At 38.5% G+C, this 22,302-nt stretch overlaps 1 protein-coding gene across 1 annotated transcript in view; it reads right to left on the reverse strand.

Moving 5' to 3' along the window:
- Positions 1–246: 246 nt before the first annotated feature.
- COL6A5 (collagen type VI alpha 5 chain) overlaps positions 247–22,302 on the reverse strand; it is a gene marked incomplete at both ends in the record, with an annotated part of 114,934 nt that continues 92,878 nt past the window's right edge. The window contains 2 exons of the mRNA XM_082840403.1: positions 247–347; positions 1,695–2,384. Coding sequence (XP_082696529.1) covers positions 247–347; positions 1,695–2,384 — 791 coding nt within the window. The remainder of the gene's footprint in view (positions 348–1,694; positions 2,385–22,302) is intronic.

Below are 22,302 nucleotides of genomic sequence, written 5' to 3' on the forward strand. Positions count from 1 at the left end.
TTTTCATAAAAGCTAAAAAATTGGAAACATGGTTCTTTCGAATATGGATCATATTCTATGTACTATTAACACCAGATCTGTGGTGTTGTCACAAATCAGGAACATTTAAAACACCCCCCCACACACACACCCATAATACCCCACAACCAAACTTGCATCCTGAAAACTAAAATGCCATTTCTTTCAAATTATTTTCTTAAGGACTGTTTCCAGTGGTAGTATTACCCAAATTGTGAATTTGTCAACTCACAATACAGTGTTTTCTGTGCCACCATTCTCTGGGTTGGGAGAGGTGATGTTAACACATTTGGATCTCATATCTGCAGGGGGATATTTGTTGATGGCACCTGGAGAGAGAGTGGGTGGTTAGTCTAAATTTTACCCTTCCACATTCTATCACCCAAAGTCAGTTCATCTTTTCCTGTGGTTGGAGGTGTTTCCAAGAGCAAGTTAATTTTATAACGGACTCAGCAAAATATGAACCTTCTGACTTTGCAATACCTTGTTGGCAAAGTCAGCGAGATATAGCAGTGATTGAGTCAAAAATTTTCATGCTCTGTGTGTCACAGGCTTGCAATATAATTCAAAGATATCTCTTAATCCCTTATGACATCTGGTTCTCTCACTCTAAAAGGAAGATATTTCTAGAAGACAGCATTAACTATTGAAATTGGCTGCCCTATTTATCTTGAGGTTGGAAGAAGGCATCATTTTTTTTGCAAGTGACAAGCTTGCCACTAAATATAAATCCTGAGTGCCAAGATGCTGACGGTTCCATGAGCCCTGGGCTTTACGAGTGCCAGAAAATCTGCATCTCTCTGATTCCCCATTAAACTTGCAGGAGCTACAGACAACCATTCAGGGTGGCCTCTGTCACACTCCTAATTCCCGGCACAGGCCCGGACTTGCTTGATGCTACAAGCTCTTAGGTTTGCTACTATAATCATGTCTGGAATTACAGCACATGGACAGAGGCTGGGAAGCCTCTCTCAAATGCCTACTGTGAAAAGACTCCCTTAAACCTGTTGCCTGGCTGACCCTGAACCAGCTGTCTGAGACAGAGGCTCTAGAAGAGATTTGTCCCCATGGCTCTTGAGAATTCAAGTCAGAAGCAAAGTTGATTTACAGTGACAAGATGAAACAGAAGTCCTTGGAGTGGGTGGAGGGTGGTGGCAGTGGGGTGTTATTTATTACAGTGATACCACTGTAATACTTTATTAAAGCTTTAGTAATTGATGTATCATTTAATGGATAAGAGCACAGCTCTGGGGTCAGAATGCATAGGATTGAGTCTAGAATTTGCCAACTATTAACTGTCAGATTTTGAGCAGTTGATTTAATGTCTGTGAACCTCAGTTTTCTCACTTGTAAAATGGGGATAGTACTACTTTCCTTAGAGGGCTGTCCTGAGGATTAAATGACACAATCCTTTAAAAAACTTGGCACATAGTAAACACAGATTAGGGTTAAAAGACACTTTTCACTTTCTGGCAAAGACCCTGACAGTGGGACAGCAGAGCTCAAGGTCACTAGGACCTGGGATTTTCTCTGTGGTTTTCTCATTGCCTCCTACTGACACCTAGACTCCACCACTCTTGACTGAAGTGAGAATCATGTTACTAAGTCAACTGGTGGATTGTGCAAAGAGGTATCTATTGGAAAAGCAACAGAAGAGAAAAACTTCAATGACTTACGTCTGATTGAATGAACAAATGGCTTGACAAATTTGACGATATAGTTCAAATCTGGCTTGTGGGTTCGGCCAAGCTGGACTAAGTGATGATCCAGTGGGTGGCTGGCTAATTCTTCTAATTCCTTGTCATTGTGTAGAGGACCAAAGGAAAACACAAATATGGAGTAGCCCTGACACTTGGCTCTCAGAGATACATTTCTTAAGACTCCCCTGTCTAAAGGGTTGGTTTCACCAGCAGATATAACAAAGATAACTTTGTTTTTCCTCAGGTTGGGGGTTCCTACAAAGACATTGTCAACTGTCCACTGTAGGGCATGGCCAATAAAAACATCTCCATTGAGCTGTTGAAGGGAGTCTTGGAGATGATGTTTCATTTGGTGTATATTGTTATAAGTAACCAAATCAAATTCTAGGTAGATGGGGCTTTCTTCTGTGTTGGGCATATAGCCTGGAGGAGAGTAGGTCAGGACTGCCACTCTGTCTCCCAAGATGGAGATCAGTGGATCTGGGGCCAAGTGAAAGTAATCAAGCACTGAGGTTATAAAAGCTTTCACTTCCTTAAACTCATCATTTCCTATTCTTTGGGAAGCATCTATGAGAAAAGCCACATCCATGTAATATTCTTGAAGAGAGCCATCTCTGAGTTCATAAGTAAGACCTGGTTCTTCTTTTCTGCCATGGCTTTCCTGTCCTGCAATAGAATAACTCAAGTCACTACTTTTAGTAGAAGGGAAACCTTGAAACTCCTAGCCAAGAATGGCAATACACAGCATGAGGTGTTGTCATACTTCATTCTCACACCCATGGCATACATTACTAATCAATATCAGTACTTGTTCCCAGATGCATTCTCTAAGTACATCTCTACACAGTATGCGGAGAGCCATTACCACTTGACAGGTATTCTCACATGTGAAGAAACCTATTTGCTACCCCATCTCTGATCTTTGTCAAAGGATTGATGGATCCTCCAGGTATTTTCGTATGCAAGGTGAAAAACATACAGCGAGTTTTAGTGCATGCCACATGGTTACAAAATTTGGAGTGCATACTGCATGAGATTTCATTCTATGTAATGACCCCAAGAGAGAAGTAAATATGTCAAAGTCACATTTATTGATGACATCTTTATATACATGCTTAAAATATGCACCATAGTGTGATGTCATGAGAAGTAGTATAAATGCTGACTTTAGAATCCAAATTCTGTGTAAGACATGACATACTTTAAGACCTTGGTACTCAAAGTACCAGTCCTCAAACAGCTTATTGGCCCATGACAAGATAAGAAACTTGCACCATGATATAAGTCAACTACGTCACTAAGCACACAAATTATTTTATCGGATTTTATTTTATTTATTTATTTTTTGTATCAAGACCTTCTCAAGGAAGGAAACAGTGCCCCAGTTACACTCTGATGCTACCTTCTTATCTTGTTGGAGGCCAGCACTTCAAGTGGCTCTGCTCCAAAGGGTCATGAAGCCATGTCTACAATAATAGGGATGATGGCTGGTTGGTGAGGTCATAACAGGAAATGCCAGCTCAGAAAGACAGGAGGACATGGTCAATGTTCATTTTTTTCTATGAAAGAAGTATGTTTGTGAACCTAATCAAGCAAGAAGTAGACTCCTAACTGGCAAAAACTTATTACTGTCCAATTGTGCTTGGCCCATTATTCATGCTTTGCATCTATTACTTTATTTAATCCTCACAGCAACCACACTCACAAATGAATTGATTAACCTGTATAAATGCCACAAAAGTTTAATATTGAAATAGAATGCAGAAAAACAACACCATGGATAACGTTATTAACAAGGCAAATACTATAAGATGACTTCTGAATGCTCAATGATCTCTGCATTCCTGGGGTCAACTCCACATTATGTTTTTTTTACCTATTGTAGGATTTTCTTCTGACAAATACAATTTTTATATATTTAAAGTGTACAACGTTCTTCAAAAAGTATACAAATAAGAAATGCTAGAGAGTGTGTGGAGAAAAAGGAACCCTCCTACATTGTCAGTGGGAATGTAAATGGGTGCAGCCATTATGGAGAACAGTATGGAAGTTCTTTAAAAAACTAAACATAGAAATACCATATGATCCAGTGATCCTACTCCTGGGCATATATTTGGAGAAAACTATAATTTAAAAGGATACATGCACCCCAATGTTCATAGCGGCACTATTTACAGTAACCAAGACATGGAAGCAGCCTAAGTGTCCATTGACAGATGGATAAAGAAGATATGTTATATATACACAATAGAACAGTAATCAGCCATGAAAAAAGAATAAAATAATGCCACTTGCAGCAACATGGATGGATCTAGAGATGATCATACTTAGTGAAGTAAGTCAGACAGAGAAAGACAAACATCATATGATATTGCTTATATGTAGAATCTAAAAAAATGATACAAATGAACTTATTTACAAAAGCAGAAATAGACTCACAGACACAGAAGAGAAACTTATGGTTACCAAAGGGGAAAGGGATAAATTAGGAGTTTGGGATTAACATATACACACTACTATATGTAAAATAGATAACCAACAAGGCCTACTGTATAGTACAGGGAACTATACTCAATATTTTGTAATAACCTATACTAGAAAAGGATTTTTAAAAGAGTATATAGGTCAACGACAGGGAAGGCGGAAGATGGAGGAAGAGTAAGATGCGGAGATCACCTTCCTCCCCACAGATACACCAGAAATACATATACACGTGGAACAACTCCTACAGAACACCTACTGAAGGCTGGCAGAAGACCTCAGACCTCCCAAAAGGCAAGAAACTCCCCACGTACATGGGTAGGGCAAAAGAAAAAACAGAGACAAAAGAATAGGGACGGCACCTGCACCAGTGGGAGGGAGCTGTGAAGGAGGAAAAGTTTCCACACACTAGGAAGCCCCTTCGCGGGCGGAGACTGCGGGAGGCGGAGGGGGGAGCTTCAAAGCTGCGGAGGAGAGCGCAGCAACGGGTGCGGAGGGCAAAGCGGGGAGATTCCCGCACAGAGGATCGGTGCCGACCGGCACTCACCAGCCCGAGAGGCTTGTCTGCTCACCCGCCGGGGCGGGCGGGGCTGCGAGCTGAGGCCGGAGCGCAGGGAGAGGACTGGGGTTGGCGGCTTGAACATAGCCTGAAGGGGTTAGTGCACCACAGCTAGCCGGGAGGGAGTCCGGGGAAAAGCCTGCACCTGCCGAAGAGGCAGGAGACTTTTCCTTCCTTCTTTGTTTCCTGGGGCGTGAGGAGAGGGGTTTAAGAACGCTGCTTAAAGGAACTCCAGAGACAGGCGCGAGCCGCGGCTAAAAGCGCGAACCCCAGAGACGGGCGCGAGCCGCGGCTGAAAGCGCGGAATCCAGAGACCGGCGCGAGCCGCGGCTAAAAGCGCGGACCCCAGAAGCGGGCGGGAGACGTTAAGGCTGCTGCTGCCGCCACCGAGGGGCCTGTGTGCGAGCACAGGTCACTCTCCACACCCCTCTTCCGCGGAGCCTGTGCAGCCCGCCACTGCCAGGTTCCCGGGATCCAGGGACAACTTCCCCGGGACAGCGCACAGCGCGCCTCAGGCTGGTGCAAAGTCACGCCGGCCTTTGCCACCGTAGGCCCGCCCCGCACTCTGTGCCCCTCCGTCCCCGCCGGCCTGAGTGCGCCAGAGCCCCCAATCAGCGGCTCTTTTAACCCCATCCTGTCTGAGCAAAAAACAGACGCCCTCCAGCGATCTACACGCAGTGGCAGGGCCAAATCCAAAGCTTAGCCCTGGGAGCTGTGAGAACAAAGAAGAGAAAGGGAAATCTCTCCCAGCAGCCTCAGAAGCAACGGATTAAAGCTCCACAATCAACTTGATGTACCCTGCATCTGTGGAATACCTGAATAGACAACCAATCATCCCAAATTAAGGAAGTGGACTTTAGGAGCAAGATCTATGACTTTTTCCCCTTTCCTCTTTTTGTGAATGTGTATGTGTATGCTTCTGTGTGAGATCTTGTCTGTATAGTCTTGCTTCCACCATTTGTCCTAGGGTTCTATCCGTCCATGTTTTTTTTAAATTTTTTTTCTTAATAATTAATTTTAATAACAATATTATACTTTACCTTCGTTCTTTCTTTCTTTCTTTCCGTCCTTCCTTCCCTCCTTTAGACAACGAATCATCCCAAATTGAGGAGGTGGTCTCTGACAGCAAGATTTAGGATTTTTCCCCATTTACCTCTTTTAGTGAGGGTGTATGTGTATGCTTCTGTGTAAGATTTTGTCTGTATAGCTTTGCTTCCAACATTTGTCCTAAGGTTCTTTCCGTCCCTTTTTTTTTTTCTAAATAAGAATTTTTTAATTCAATAACTTTATTATACTTTATTTTATTTTTACTGTATCTTCTTTCTTTCTGTCTTTTTTCCTTCTTTCCCTCCTTCTTTCCTTCCTCCCTCCCTCCCTCCCTCCTTTCTTTCCTTCTTGCCTTCTTTCCTTCTTTGCTTCTTTCTTTCTTTCTTCCTTCCTTCCTACCCTCCTTTCCTTCTTTCTTTCCTCATACTTCTACTAATTCCCTCTACTTTTTCTCCCTTTTATCCTGAGCCATGTGGATGAAAAGCTTTTGGTGCTCCAGCCAGGAGGCAGGGCTCTGCCTCTGAGGTAGGAGAGACAACTTCAGGACACTGATCAACAAGAGACCTCCCAGCTCCACATAATATCAAACGGCGAAAATCTCCCAGAGACCTCCATCTTAACACCAGCACCCAGCTTCACTCAACGACCAGCAAGCCACAGTGCTGGAAAACCTATGCCAAACAACTAGCAAAACAGGAACACAACCTCACCCATTAGCAGAGAGGCTGCCTAAAATCATAATAAGGCCACAGACACCCCCAAACACACCACCAGACGTGAACCTGCCCACTAGAGAGACAAGATCCAGCCTCATCCACCACAACACAGGCACTAGTCCCCTCCACTAGGAAGCCTACACAACCCACTGAACCAACCTTAGCCACTGGAGACAGACATCAAAAACAGGAGGAACTACGAACCTGCAGCCTGCAAAAAGGAGACCCCAAACACAGTAAGATAAGCAAAATGAGAAGACAGAAAAACACACAGCAGATAAAGGAGCAAGATAAAAATGCACCAGACCTAACAAATGAAGAGGAAATAGGCAGTCTACCTGAAAGAGAATTCAGAATAATGATAGTAAGGTTGATCCAAAATCTTGGAGATAGAATGGACAATAGATTGGACAAAATGCAAGAATCAGTTAACAAGGACCTAGAAGAACTAAAGATGAAACAAGCAACGATGAACAACACAATAAATGAAATTAAAAGTACTCTAGATGGGATCAATAGCAGAATAACTGAGGCAGAAGAACGGATAAGTGACCTGGAAGATAAAATAGTGGAAATAACTACTGCAGAGCAGAATAAAGAAAAAAGAATGAAAAGAACTGAGGACAGTCTCAGAGACCTCTGGGACAACATTAAATGCACCAACATTCGAATTATAGGGGTTCCAGAAGAAGAAGAGAAAAAGAAAGGGACTGAGAAAATATTTTAAGAGATTATAGTTGAAAACTTCCCTAACATGGGAAAGGAAATAGTTAATCAAGTCCAGGAAGCACAGAGAGTCCCATACAAGATAAATACAAGGGGAAATACGCCAAGACACATAAAAATCAAACTGTCAAAAATTAAATACAAAGAAAGCATATTAAAAGCAGCAAGGGAAAAACAACAAATAACACATAAGGGAATCCCCATAAGGTTAACAGCTGATCTCTCAGCAGAAACCCTACAAGCCAGAAGGGAGTGGCAGGACATACTGAAAGTGATGAAGGAGAAAAACATGCAGCCAAGACTACTCTACCCAGCAAGGATCTCATTCAGGTTTGATGGAGAAATTAAAACCTTTACAGACAAGCAAAAGCTGAGAGAGTTCAGCACCACCAAACCAGCTTTACAACAAATGCTAAAGGATCTTTTCTAGGCAAGAAACACAAGAGAAGGAAAAGACCTATAATAACAAACCCAAAACAATTTAGAAAATGGGAATAGGAACATACATATCGATAATTACCTTAAATGTAAATGGACTAAATGCTCCCACCAAAAGACACAGATTAGCTGAATGGATACAAAAACAAGACCCTTATATATGCTGTCTACAAGAGACCCACTTCAGACCTAGAGACACATACAGACTGAAAGTAAGGGGATGGAAAAAGATATTCCATGCAAATGGAAGCCAAAAGAAAGCTGGAGTAGCAATTCTCATATCAGACAAAATAGACTTTAAAATAAGGACTATTAAAAGAGACAAAGAAGGACACTACATAATGATCAAGGGATCGATCCAAGAAGAAGATATAACAATTGTAAATATTTATGCACCCAACATAGGAGCACCTCAATACATAAGGCAAATACTAACAGCCATAAAAGGGGAAATCGACAGTAACACATTCATAGTAGGGGACTTAAACACCCCACTTTCACCCATGGACAGATCATCCAAAATGAAAATAAATAAGGAAACACAAGCTTTAAATGATACATTAAACAAGATGGACTTAATTGATATTTATAGGACACTCCATCCAAAAACAACAGAATACACATTTTTCTCAAGTGCTCATGGAACATTCTCCAGGATAGATCATATCTTAGGTCACAAATCAAGCCTTGGTAAATTTAAGAAAATTGAAATTGTATCAAGTATCTTTTCTGACCACAACGCCATGAGACTAGATATCAATTACAGGAAAAGATCTGTAAAAAATACAAACACATGGAGGCTAAACAATACACTACTTAATAATGAAGATATCACTGAAGAAATCAAAGAGGAAATCAAAAAATACCTAGAAACAAATGACAATGGAGACACAACGACCCAAAACCTGTGGGATGCAGCAAAAGCAGTTCTAAGGGGGAAGTTTATAGCAATACAAGCCCACCTTAAGAAGCAGGAAACATCTCGAATAAACAACCTAACCTTGCACCTCAAGCAATTAGAGAAAGAAGAACAAAAAAAACCCAAAGCTAGCAGAAGGAAAGAAATCATAAAAATCAGATCAGAAATAAATGAAAAAGAAATGAAGGAAACAATAGCAAAGATCAATAAAACTAAAAGCTGGTTCTTTGAGAAGATAAACAAAATAGATAAACCACTAGCCAGACTCATCAAGAAAAAAAGGGAGAAGACTCAAATCAATAGAATTAGAAATGAAAAAGGAGAGGTAACAACTGACACTGCAGAGATAAAAGAGATCATGAGAGATTACTACAAGCAACTCTATGCCAATAAAATGGACAATCTGGAAGAAATGGACAAATTCTTAGAAATGCACAACCTGCCAGACTGAATCAGGAAGAAATAGAAAATATGAACAGACCAATCACAAGCACTGAAATTGAAACTGTGATTAAAAACCTTCCAACAAAGAAAAGCCCAGGACCAGATGGCTTTACAGGCGAATTCTATCAAACATTTAGAGAAGAGCTAACACCTATCCTTCTCAAACTCTTCCAAAATATAGCAGAGGGAGGAACACTCCCAAACTCCTTCTACGAGGCCACCATCACCTTGATACCAAAACCAGACAAGGATGTCACAAAGAAAGAAAACTACAGGCCAATATCACTGATGAACATAGATGCAAAAATCCTCAACAAAATACTAGCAAACAGAATCCAACAGCACATTAAAAGGATCATACACCATGATCAAGTGGGGTTTATTCCAGGAATGCAAGGATTCTTCAATATATGCAAATCTATCAATGTGATACACCATATTAACAAATTGAAGGAGAAAAACCATATGATCATCTCAATAGATGCAGAGAAAGCTTTTGACAAAATTCAACACCCATTTATGATAAAAACCCTGCAGAAAGTAGGCATAGAGGGAACTTTCCTCAACATAATAAAGGCCATATATGACAAGCCCACAGCAAACATCATCCTCAATGGTGAAAAACTGAAAGCATTTCCACTAAAATCAGGAACAAGACAAGGTTGCCCACTCTCACCACTATTATTCAACATTGTTTTGGAAGTTTTAGCCACAGCAATCAGAGAAGAAAAGGAAATAAAAGGAATCCAAATCAGAAAAGAAGAAGTAAAGCTGTCACTGTTTGCAGATGACATGATCCTATACATAGAGAACCCTAAAGATGCTACCAGAAAACTACTAGAGCTAATCAATGAATTTGGTAAAGTGGCAGGATACAAAATTAATGCACAGAAATCTCTGGCATTCCTATATACTAATGATGAAAAATCTGAAAGTGAAATCAAGAAAACACTCCCATTTACCACTGCAACAAAAAGAATAAAATATCTAGGAATAAACCTACCTAAGGAGACAAAAGACCTGTATGCAGAAAATTATAAGACACTGATGAAAGAAATTAAAGATGATACAAATAGATGGAGAGATATACCATGTTCTTGGATTGGAAGAATCAACATTGTGAAAATGACTCTACTACCCAAAGCAATCTATAGATTCAATGCAATCCCTGTCAAACTACCACTGGCATTTTTCACAGAACTAGAACAAAAAATTTCACAATTTGTATGGAAACACAAAAGACCCCGAATAGCCAAAGCAATCTTGAGAACGAAAGAAGGAACTGGAGGAATCAGGCTCCCTGACTTCAGACTATACTACAAAGCTACAGTTATCAAGACGGTATGGTACTGGCAGAAAAACAGAAAGATAGATCAATGGAACAGGATAGAAAGCCCAGAGATAAACCCATGCACATATGGACACCTTATCTTTGATAAAGGTGGCAGTAATGTACAATGGAGAAAGGACAGCCTCTTCAATAAGTGGTGCTGGGAAAACTGGACAGGTACATGTAAAAGTATGAGATTAGATCACTCCCTAACACCATACACAAAAATAAGCTCAAAATGGATTAAAGACCTAAATGTAAGGCCAGAAACTATCAAACTCTTAGAGGAAAACATAGGCAGAACACTCTATGACATAAATCACAGCAAGATCCTTTCTGACCCACCTCCTAGAGTAATGGAAATAAAAACAAAAATAAACAAATGGGACCTAATGAAACTTCAAAGCTTTTGCACAGCAAAGGAAACCATAAACAGGACCAAAAGACAACCCTCAGAATGGGAGAAAATATTTGCAAATGAAGCAACCGACAAAGGATTAATCTCCAAAATTTACAAGCAGCTCATGCAGCTCAATAACAAGAAAACAAACAACCCAATCCAAAAATGGGCAGAAGACCTAAATAGACATTTCTCCAAAGAAGATATACAGACTGCCAACAAACACATGAAAGAATGCTCAACATCATTAATCATTAGAGAAATGCAAATCAAAACTACAATGAGATATCATCTCACACCAGTCAGAATGGCCATCATCAAAAAATCTAGAAACAATAAATGCTGGAGAGGGTGTGGAGAAAAGGGAACACTCTTGCACTGCTGGTGGGAATGTGAATTGGTTCAGCCACTATGGAGAACAGTATGGAGGTTCCTTAAAAAACTACAAATAGAACTACCATATGACCCAGCAATCCCACTACTGGGCATATACCCTGAGAAAACCAAAATTCAAAAAGAGTCATGTACCAAAATGTTCATTGCAGCTCTATTTACAATAGCCCAGAGATGGAAACAACCTAAGCGCCCGTCATCGGATGAATGGATAAAGAAGATGTGGCACATATATACAATGGAATATTACTCAGCCATAAAAAGAAACGAAATTGAGCTATTTGTAATGAGGTGGATAGACCTAGAGTCTGTCATACAGAGTGAAGTAAGTCAGAAAGAAAAAGACAAATACCGTATGCTAACACATATATATGGAATTTAAGAAAAAAAATGTCATGAAGAACCTAGGGGTAAAGCAGGAATAAAGACGCAGACCTCCTAGAGAACGGACTTGAGGTTATGGGGAGGGGGAAGGGTGAGCTGTGACAGGGCGAGAGAGAGTCATGGGCATATACACACTAACAAACGTAATAAGGTAGATAGCTATTGGGAAGCAGCCGCATGGCACAGGGATATTGGCTTGGTGCTTTGTGACAGCCTGGAGGGGTGTGATAGGGAGGGTGGGAGGGAGGGAGACGCAACAGGGAAGACATATGGGAACATATGTTTATGTATAACTGATTCACTTTGTTATAAAGCAGAAACTAACACACCATTGTAAAGCAATTATACCCCAATAAAGATGTTAAAAAAAAAGAGTATATAGATATACATATATATGTATGTATAACTGAATTAGTTTGATGTACACCTGAAGCTAACACAACATTGTGAATCAACTATATTCCAATAAAAAATTTTAAAAATTGAATAAAATAATAACAAAGTGTACAATGTTTTGATATAAGTATACCTTGTATAATGATTGCCACATCAAGCTAATATTGTTGGATTTGATTTGCTAACATTTTGTTTAGAATTTTTGCATTTATGTTCTCAAGGAATGTTGGTCTGTAGGTTCCTTTTCTTGTAATGTATTTGTCTGGTTTTGACCTCAAAGAATGAGTTTGGAAGCATTCCTTCCTATTTAATATTCTGGAAGAGTTTATGCAGAATTGGTATTATTTCTTCCTTAAATGTTTTGTTGAAGCCACCAGTGAAGTCATCTGGGCTCAGAGTTTTCTTTATGGAAAGTTTTGAACTACAAATTCAAGTTCTTTAATATGTTTAGGAATATTTAGATTACTTCTCCTTGAGTGAGGCTTGGTAATTCATGCATTGCAACTAATTTGCCTATTTCACCTAAAATGTCTAACTTATAGGCAAAAACTGTTTATAATATTCCCTGATTATCCTTTTAATATCTGTAGAATATTTCTCCTCTCTCATTCCTGATATTGGTAATTTGTGTTTTCTCTTTTTTACTGATGAGTTTGACTATGGGTTTATCAATTTAATTGATCTTATCAAAAAAACACTTCTGATTTTATTGATTTTCTCTTTTCTATTTCATTGAGTTCTGCTTTAATTTTATTACTTCCTTTCTTCTCCTTACCTTAGGTTTAACTTGTTCTTCTTTTTCTAATTTCTTAAGATGAAAGTTGAGGTCATTGATTTGAAACCTTTCTTCTTTATCAGTATAGGCATTTAATGCTATGAATGACATCCTAAGTACTGCTTTAGAGGAATCTTACAAATTCTAGTATATTGTGATTTTATTTTCATTCATTTCAAAATACTTGTTAATTTCCCCTTTGGTTTTTTTCTTTGACCATGGATTATTTAGAAGTGCTTTATTTAGTTTCCAAATACTTGGGGATTTTTCAAAGATCTTCTTACTATTGATTTCAACTTAATTCTGTTTTGGTCAGAGGATATATTTGGAATGATTTGAAACCTTACAAATTTTGAGAATTGTTTTATGGTCTACAGTATGGTCTATCTTGGTAAATGTTTCACATGTACTTGAAAAGAATGTGTATTTGCTATTTTGTGTGCAGTGTTCTATTAATATCAATTAGGTCAAATTAACTGATACTGTTGTTCAGGCCTACAATATTCCTGCTGATTTTCTGTCTATTCTTTTGTCAGTTATTGAGAGAGGTATTGAAACCCACTGAGGGTCTTTTTTTTTTTAAGTCTTTATTCTCCTTGAATTTTATTTTGGATAATTTCTATGGCTATATCTTCAAGGTCACTAGTCTTTTCTTTTACCAAATCTAATTTCCCATTAATCCCATCCAGTGTATTGTTCATCCTAGGCACTGCAGCTTTCATCTCTACAAATTCTATTTAATTTTTTTTTTTATATTTTCCATGTCTCAACTTTTTAACATATGGAGTATAGTTACAATAACTGTTTTAATTTCTTTGTTAATTCTAACATCTTTGTCAGTTCTGATTTGGTTTTCAGTGATTGTGCTTTTTTGATGATGGGTTCTTTCTGCTTTTTATGCCAGACATTATGAAATTTGCCTTGTTGGATATGGGATAGTTTTATATTCTTATAAATATCCATATGATTTGTTTTGGGAGGCAGTCAAGTTACATGAAAATGGTTTGATCTTTTTGGGACTTGCTGTTATGATTTGTTAGGTATGTCCAGAGTGTTACTTAATTTAAGGCTACTTATTCCCCACTACTGAAGCAAGATCTTCCTAAATTTTCTTCCCAGTACTCTATGAATTATGAGTTTTTCCAGTCTCTCTGGTGGTAACAGGCACTATCCCTGGCCCTGTGAGTAATGGGCATTATCCTCTAATCCTTTCAGAAGAATGTTCCCCCATGCTCGGGTCATTTCCTCAATGCTCATGCTATCAGCACTCTGATGAATGATGAAGAGGCATCCTCTTCAGAGCTCTGGGTGTCTCTCTGCACAGCTCTCTCCTCTCTGGTGTTCTGTCCTGTGAATTATTACCACCTTGGTCTTCCTGGACTCTCAGTTCTGTTTCCTCATCTCAAGGAGTGCGCTGGGTTCCACCTGAATTCCCCTTCCTGAACCATGGCCTGGAAACTCTCTTTTGGCAGTAAGCAGGAGAAATCACAGGGTTCATCTCATTGGTTTCTCATCTCTCAGGGATCATTTTATTTCCTGAAGTCCAGTGTCCTGACAATTGTTGTTCCATTTCATATATATATATATATATATATATATATATATATATATTTCTTTCGGTTATTTCAATCGGTAGGTAAATCCAGTTCCTCTTACTTCACCTTGGGCATTTCTAATACATGAGAACTAACCATCTTGTTTGAGATATTCCTATGTTCTCTCCCTTCTTACAAAGGACTAAGAACTGGTCATTAATGTACCAGACTTTTCCTTTATTAATACATTCATAGTTATTGAACAGGATGTTACATTTCATGAGCTGTTTGAAATCTATGCACCTCCAATCCTCCATCAAGAACCTAGTTTCAAATTCTTAGAATTTTTGATAAATATCAAGATTCTTAATTGCTAAATATAAAACTGGAAGTGCAGACAAAAGCATAAATATATTTGTCTATGCAATGGCTGCCATATAATATACTTTAGCCCTAAAATACTGCCCAAACCTCTTCTAGAGTTCTTGGCAATAGTGTATCAGGATGTGTGAAGATTAGTTAAATGGACATTTCTTTCCTTTTGAGTTTACAATCCTGGAATTTATTAATCATTACCTGCTCTGCCACCAGGATCTCCATTTTTGCTTTTTAAAAAAGGTCAATCAACACACTTCGTTAAAACATAAGGAAAAGCATTTCATAAATGTTCTGGTAGAAGAGGAAGGGGTAGAAATGAAAAAAGAGAAATTATAACTGATATCACAGAGACACAAAACATCATAAGATTCTACAATCAATAGTTACATGTCATACATACTACTATATATAAAATAGATAACTAATAAAGACCTACTATATCACACAGGGAACTCTACTCAATACTCTGAAATGACCTATATGGAAAAAGAATTTAAAAAAAGAGTGGATATATGTATATGTATAACTGATTCACTTTGCTGTACAGAAGAAAGCAACACAACATTGTAAATCAACTATACTCCTATAAAAATTAAAGAAAAAACCCAGTTACATATCAACAAATTAGACAACATAGAAGAAATGGATAAATTTCTAGAAACATACAATCTTCCAAGACAGAATCAGAAAAAAATATACAGTCTGAACAGAGTGGTCACTAGTAGTAAAATTGAATTAGTAATCAAAAAGCTCCCAGCAAACAAATGTCAGAACTGATTAGGTTCATGGGGGAATTCTACCAAACATACAACAAAGTGCTAATACCTATCCTTCTCAAACTATTCCAAAAAATTGAAGAGGAGGGAACACTCCCAAATTCATTCCAGGAGGCCAAAATTACCCTGATACCAAAGCCAGAAAAAGACACTACAAAAAAAAGAGAATTACAGGTCAATATCTCTGATGAATATACATGCAAAAATCCTCAACAAAATAGTAGCAAACCTAATTCAACAATATATAAAAAGGATCATACACCATGATCAAGTGGAATTTATGCCAGGAATGCAACAATGGCTCAATATTCACAAATCAATCAGTGTGATACACCACATTAACAAAAGGAAGGACAAAAATCACATGACCACCTCAATAGATGCAGAAAAATCATTTGACAAAATTCAACATACACTCATGATAAAAACTTTATAGCACAGGGAACTATAAATATTTTGTAATAACCTATATGGGAAAAGAATCTGAAAAAATCTATATATATGTATACAACACACACACACACACACACACACACACACACACACATAAGTGAATCAGTTTGATCTACACCTGAAAATAACACAACATTGTAAATCAACTATACTTCAATTAAAAAAATAAATTAAAAGCAAACAAAACAAAACAAAGCAAAAAATGTGGATATGCAGGAAACATATCTTAACATAATAAAGGTCATTTATGACAAACCCACAGCTAACACCATATGCAATGATGAAAAGCTGAAAGGTTTTACTCTAAATTCAGGAACAAGACAAGGATACCCACTCTTGCCACTTCTATTTAACATAGTATTGGAAATCCTAGTTACAGTAATCAGACAAGAAAAAGAAATAAAAGGCATTCAAATTGGAAGGGAAGAAGTAAAATTATCTCAGTTTGTAGATGACAATATACTATATATGGAAAACTCTAAAGTCTCCACCAAAAAAACATTAGAACTAATAAATGAATTCAGTAAAGTTGCATGATACAAGATTAATACACAGAAATCTGTTGCTTTTCTATACACTAATAATGAACTATCAGAAAGAGAAAGCAAGAAACAATCGTGTTTAAAATCACATCAAAAAGAATAAAATACCTATAAATAAACTTAACCATGGAGGTGAAAGACCTATACCTTGAAAACTATAAAACATTGTTGAATGAAGGAAATTAAAGATGATACAAATAAATGGAAAGATAGCCCATGTTCGTGGATTAGAAGAATTAATATTGTTAAAATGTCCACACTGTCCAAAGCAATCTATGGATTTAATGCAATCTCTACCAAAAATATCTATGACATTTTTCACAAAACTAGAACAAATAATCCTAAAATTCATGTGAAACCACAAAAGAGCCTGAAGAGCCAAAGCAATATTGAGATACCACTATCCCAGACTTCAGACTATACTACAAAGCTACAATAATCAAAACAGCAAGCTACTGGCACAAAAACAGACACATAGATCAATGGAACAGAATAGAGAGCCCAGAAATAAGCCCACATACTTATGGTTAATTAATCTACAACAGAGGAGGCAAGAATATACAATGGAGAAAAAAGCCTCTTCAATAAGTGGTACTGGGAAAACTGGACAGCTACATGTAAAGCAATGAAATTAGAAAATTTCCTCATACCATATACTAAAATAAACTCAAAATGGATTAAACACTTCAATGTAAGACAGAAACCACAAAATTCCTACAAGAGAACATAGGCAAAACACTCTTTGACATAAATTGTAGCAATAATTTTTTGGATCTGGCTCCTAAGGCAAAGAAAAAAGAAAGCAAAAATAAAGAAATGGGACCTAATGAAACTTAAAAGCTTTTGCACAGCAAAGGAAACCATTGACAAAACAAAAATACAACTTACTGAATGGGAGAAGATATTTGCAAATGATATGACTGATAAGAGGTTAATATTCAACATATATAAAGGGCTTGTAGAACTTGTTATCAAAAAAACAACCCAATCGAAAAAAGAGCAGAAGACCTGAAGAGACCTGTTTACAAAGAAGACATACAGATGGCCAACAGGCACATGAAAAGATGATCAACTTTGCTAATCATCAGAGAAATACAGATCAAAACCACAGTGAGATATCACTTCACACCTCTCATAATAGCCATCATCAAAAAGTCACAAATAACAAATGCTGGTGAGGATGTGAAGAAAAGAGAACCCTCCTACATTGTTGGTGGGAATGTAAATTGGTGCAGCCCCTATGGAAAACGGTATGGAGGTTCCACACACAAAAGAACTAGAAACTGAACTACCATATTACCCAGCAATCCCACTCCTGGGTATGTATCTGAGGAAAGTGAAGACACTAATTTGAAAAGATACATTAGATTTTGTATGATACATGAGATTTTGTACACACCTCTCCATTTCACACTGCCAACCCAGGCCTGTCTGGTGAGGCCACTGGCCCAATGTTCATAGCAGCATTATTTACAATAGCCAAGATATGGAAGCAACTTAAGTGTCCACCATCTGATGAATGGATAAAGAAGATATTATACACACACACACACACACACACACACACACACACACACACACACAATGAAATATTACTCAGCCATAAAAAATGAATGAAATTTTGCCATTTGCAACAACATAGATGAACATGGAGGATACCATGCTTAGTGAAATAAGTCATACAAAGACAAATATTGAATGTTTTTACTTTTATGTGGAATCTAAAAAATAAAACAAATAAATGAATGTAATGAAACAAACTCACAGATACAGAGAACAAACCAGTGGTTACCAGTGACGAGAGGGAAGGGGGGAGGGGCAAGATAGAGGTAGGGGATTAAGAGGTACAAACTACTATGTATAAAGTAAATAAGCTACAAGGATAGATTGTACAGCACAGGGAATATAGCAAATATTTTATAATAACTTTAAATGAAATATAATCTATAAAAATATTGAACCACTCTGTTGTACAACTGAAACTAATATAATATTGTAAATAAACTATACTTCATTAAAATAAGAGGAAGGGTTGACTTACCATGTTAGTAGAATATTTTTTCATACATTTCCCACACCAGAAATAGTACACTTTTTTTTCCAGTTTTCTCTTTATAAATTAGCAAAATCTCAATCCTTTTCCAAAGTACCCAGCAGAACTATTTTCTAAAGAGGTGTATTTTACCTCTAAAATCTCTAAAAATAGGTTCTCTACCTATTACAGGATTAGCATGAGAATCAAAGAAGTTAAATGCTAAACTTTAAAATTCAGTCAAACACTAAATAATCACCTATGATTATTCTGCTTTGAGTCTAAATTATCTTATTAGGAAAGATTAGGCCTTTAAAAACATTTTCCTTCAAGAAAATCTGGCAGAAGTGTGGATAAAGGTTACCCACAGCTCAGAGCAATGCTGTGTATTTTCTGGAAATGTCACCATGCCAAATTCTTATCTCCAACTCTGTGGGAGAATTTTCTCAGAATGGCAGAGGAGGAAGGGCTTGCTCACTTGTTATGACTTGAAGGGAATGAGGGATGCAGCTGGATTTCCAGGGAAGTGCCCCAGGGATTAGCCTAATTTCAGCTGAGATTTAAGCCACAGGGCCAGGTGTGCTCCAGTAACTTTTGGGAGAAGCGGAGGTGGAGAGGGAATTGAGGGAGATTGAGCCATCTGGACTGGGATTGCATATGCTGTGGAGCTATGGTATTTGTGAGAAATCTCAAGATATGCATGAGTTATCTTGTGGTCTGCCTTGGAATTTGTACAGGGGCCAAAATTAGCCATGTGTTCTCTATAGACAAGCTACATGGACAAATGTGGCTACTTTATGTGTACATTTCTGTCCACAAGGACTGCAGCAGATATTTTTCAAGTTAACCTTTTTTATAAGACTTCCTATGAGTCTCGCAATGCTTTCTTTTTCAATTTTTCCATTTTCTCAGTATTGAATTGAGCATCCAGTTTGTTTCAGGTCTTGTGCTCAGCTCCATGCCTATCTCCTCTCATTTAATATTCCACACAGCACTATAAGGATGAAATTATCATTGTGCCCATTTTACAGATGAGCAAGCTGAGGCTTGGAGGGGGCAAATGACTTGGTCAAGAAAAGACAGCCTGTAAGTGGTAGAGGCAGGATTTGTACCCAGCTCTGTGTAACACCTTCAGAAGAACTGCTCATCATATTTGAGGGTGGAACAGACACATTAAGGGACACATTAGCCACCTTGCCAAAGGCCCAGGACCTGGTTTGAAGAACAAGGTTCTCAGTCAATGCTATTCTTAGTGATTGCAGCTACTAAGAAAGTTTTCTTCCAAAAGTAGACAGTTAAATAAAATTTGCAGTATTTTCTTCTCTAGGCATTATGGAACAGTGGTTATGAGTAGAACCTTAGGAGTTTGAGGTGAGTCTATACCATTTGTTAGCTCTGTGATTCTGAGTCTCTCCCATGCCTCTGTTACATTATCTAAAAAATTATAAAATTGTTATAATAAACTATAACCTTATAAGGTTTCTGAGAGAATTAAATAAAAATTTCACAGTGCCTAGCATATCCTAAGCACTCTAAAATTATATTTTTTAGAAGGACAAAAACTGAGAAAAGTCTCAGATATCTGAAAATCCTACCCATGATACTATATTCTGTAAACCAGAATTTCCAAAAAATGCAAAGTCAGCTGATATTAGTGGAACACAATGGACATGTGTACAAGCTCATTCTGTTGCATTTACGCATACTTTAACTGCAGAGGAGTTGGAATGACTTACACACCTCTCCATTTCACACTGCCAACCCAGGCCTGTCTGGTGAGGCCACTGGTCAAGCTCTAGGCTGGGGCACAAGTCTCTTATGGTCTCTTATGTGTCTCTGACTGTGTGTCATTGATTTTATGCCAAAGGGAAATAGAGACATATTTTTCAATCTCTTGTTAGATGCGTTCCTCTCTCCACCGCTTGCCTGAACAAGTAGGAGTCACTGTTTAAAATCGACTTCATCATTTTCCCCAAAAACAGAATAAATACCTTTCTTGGCCTAGACTTTTCTAGGTGGCACTTGGTCCAAACGACTCACTCTTGCCACGTATGTCACACTCTGAAACAACAATCTACAGAAAGATACCAGCACACTGAGAAAAGTGATGCATGCCTTAGGAGTTATTTATACCCAGACCACATGGATCTTTGTTTTCTTAAAATTTTTATTGAAATGTAGATGATTTACAGTGTTGTGTTAATTTCAGGTGTACAGCAAAGTGATTCAGTTATACATATATATATTCTTTTTTAGATTCTTTTCCATTGTAGGTTATTACAAGATATTGAGTGTAGTTCCTTGTACTATACAGAAAGCCCTTGGTGTATATCTATTTTATATATAGCAGTGTGTATATTTTAATCACAAACTACTAATTTATCCCTCCCACTTTGGTAACCATAAGTTTGTTATCTATGTGTGTGAGTCTGTTTCTGTTTCATAAATATCATTTGTGTTGTATTTTAGAGTCTATATATGTGATATCATATAATATTTGTCTTTCTCAGACTTATTTCACTTAGTATGATAATCTCTAGGTCCATCCATGTTGCTGCAAATGGCATTATTTCATTATTTTTTATGGCTGAGCAATATTCCATTGTATATATACATCACATCTTCTTTATCCATTTATCTGTTGATGGACATTTAGGTTGTTTCCATGTCTTGGCTATTGTGAATAGTGGTATTTTGGTTTTAATCGTGTTAGCTTTTGCTCTGGCCTCTGGATGAGTTTATAAGCAATTTATAAGGCCAATCTATTCTGGTCTTATGTCCTCTAAATGAGTTATAAGCAGGAATTTCTAAAAATTAAATTAAAGAGACCTTCAATATGGCAGAGGAGTAAGATGTGGAGATCACCTTTCTCCCCACAAATACATCAAAAATACATCTACATGTGGAACAACTCCTACAAAACACCTACTGAATGCTGGCAGAAGACCTCAGACCTCGCAAAAGGCAAGAAACTCCCCACGTACATGGGTAGGGCAAAAGAAAAAAGAATAAACAGAGACAAAAGAATAGGGATGGGACCTGAACCTTTGGGAGGGAGCTGTGAAGGAGGAAAAGTTGCCACACACTAGGAAGACCCTTCACTGGCAGAGATGGGGGGTGGGCAGGGGGGAAGCTTCAGAGCCATGGAGGAGAGCGCAGCAACAGGGGTGCAGGGGGCAAAGCGGAGAGATTCCTGCACAGAGGATTGGTGCCGACCAGCACTCACCAGACTGAGAGGCTTGTCTGCTCACCTGCCAGGGCGGGCGGGGGCTGGGAGCTGAGGCTCAGCCTTCGGAGGTCCGACCCCAGGGAGAGGATTGGGGTTGGCTGCGTGAACACAGCCTGAAGGGGGCTAGTGTGCCACAGCTATCCAGGAGGGAGTCCGGGAAAAAGTCTGGAGCTGCTGGATAGGCAAGAGACCATTGTTTTGGGGTGCGTGAGGAAAGGGACTTCCTGTTCTGTGTGCCCATAGATGGCAGAGCACGACCTAAGTGAGCTCCAGAGCCAGACATGAGCTGCGGCTATCATCTCGAACACCAGAGACGGGCATGGACTGCTAATGCTGCTGCTGCTGTCACCAAAAATCCTGTATGCAAGCACAGGTCACACTACCACACACCCTCGGGAGCCTGTGCAGCACACCACTGCCAGGGACCTGTGAGCCAGGGACAATTTCCACAGAAGAACACATGGTGTGCCTCAGGCTGTTGCAATATCATGCCAGCCTCTGCCACTGCAGGCTCGCCCCACATTCCAATTATGGCTATGGTGCCCCTCCCTCTCCCTGGCCTGAGTGAGCAAAAGAGACCTAATCAGCCACTGCTTTGACCCCCTCCTGACTAGGTGGGGAACAGAAACTT

The sequence above is a fragment of the Leucopleurus acutus genome (assembly GCF_964270905.1).
Source record: "Leucopleurus acutus genome assembly, chromosome: 5".
NCBI classification, from domain to species: domain Eukaryota; kingdom Metazoa; phylum Chordata; class Mammalia; order Artiodactyla; family Delphinidae; genus Leucopleurus; species Leucopleurus acutus.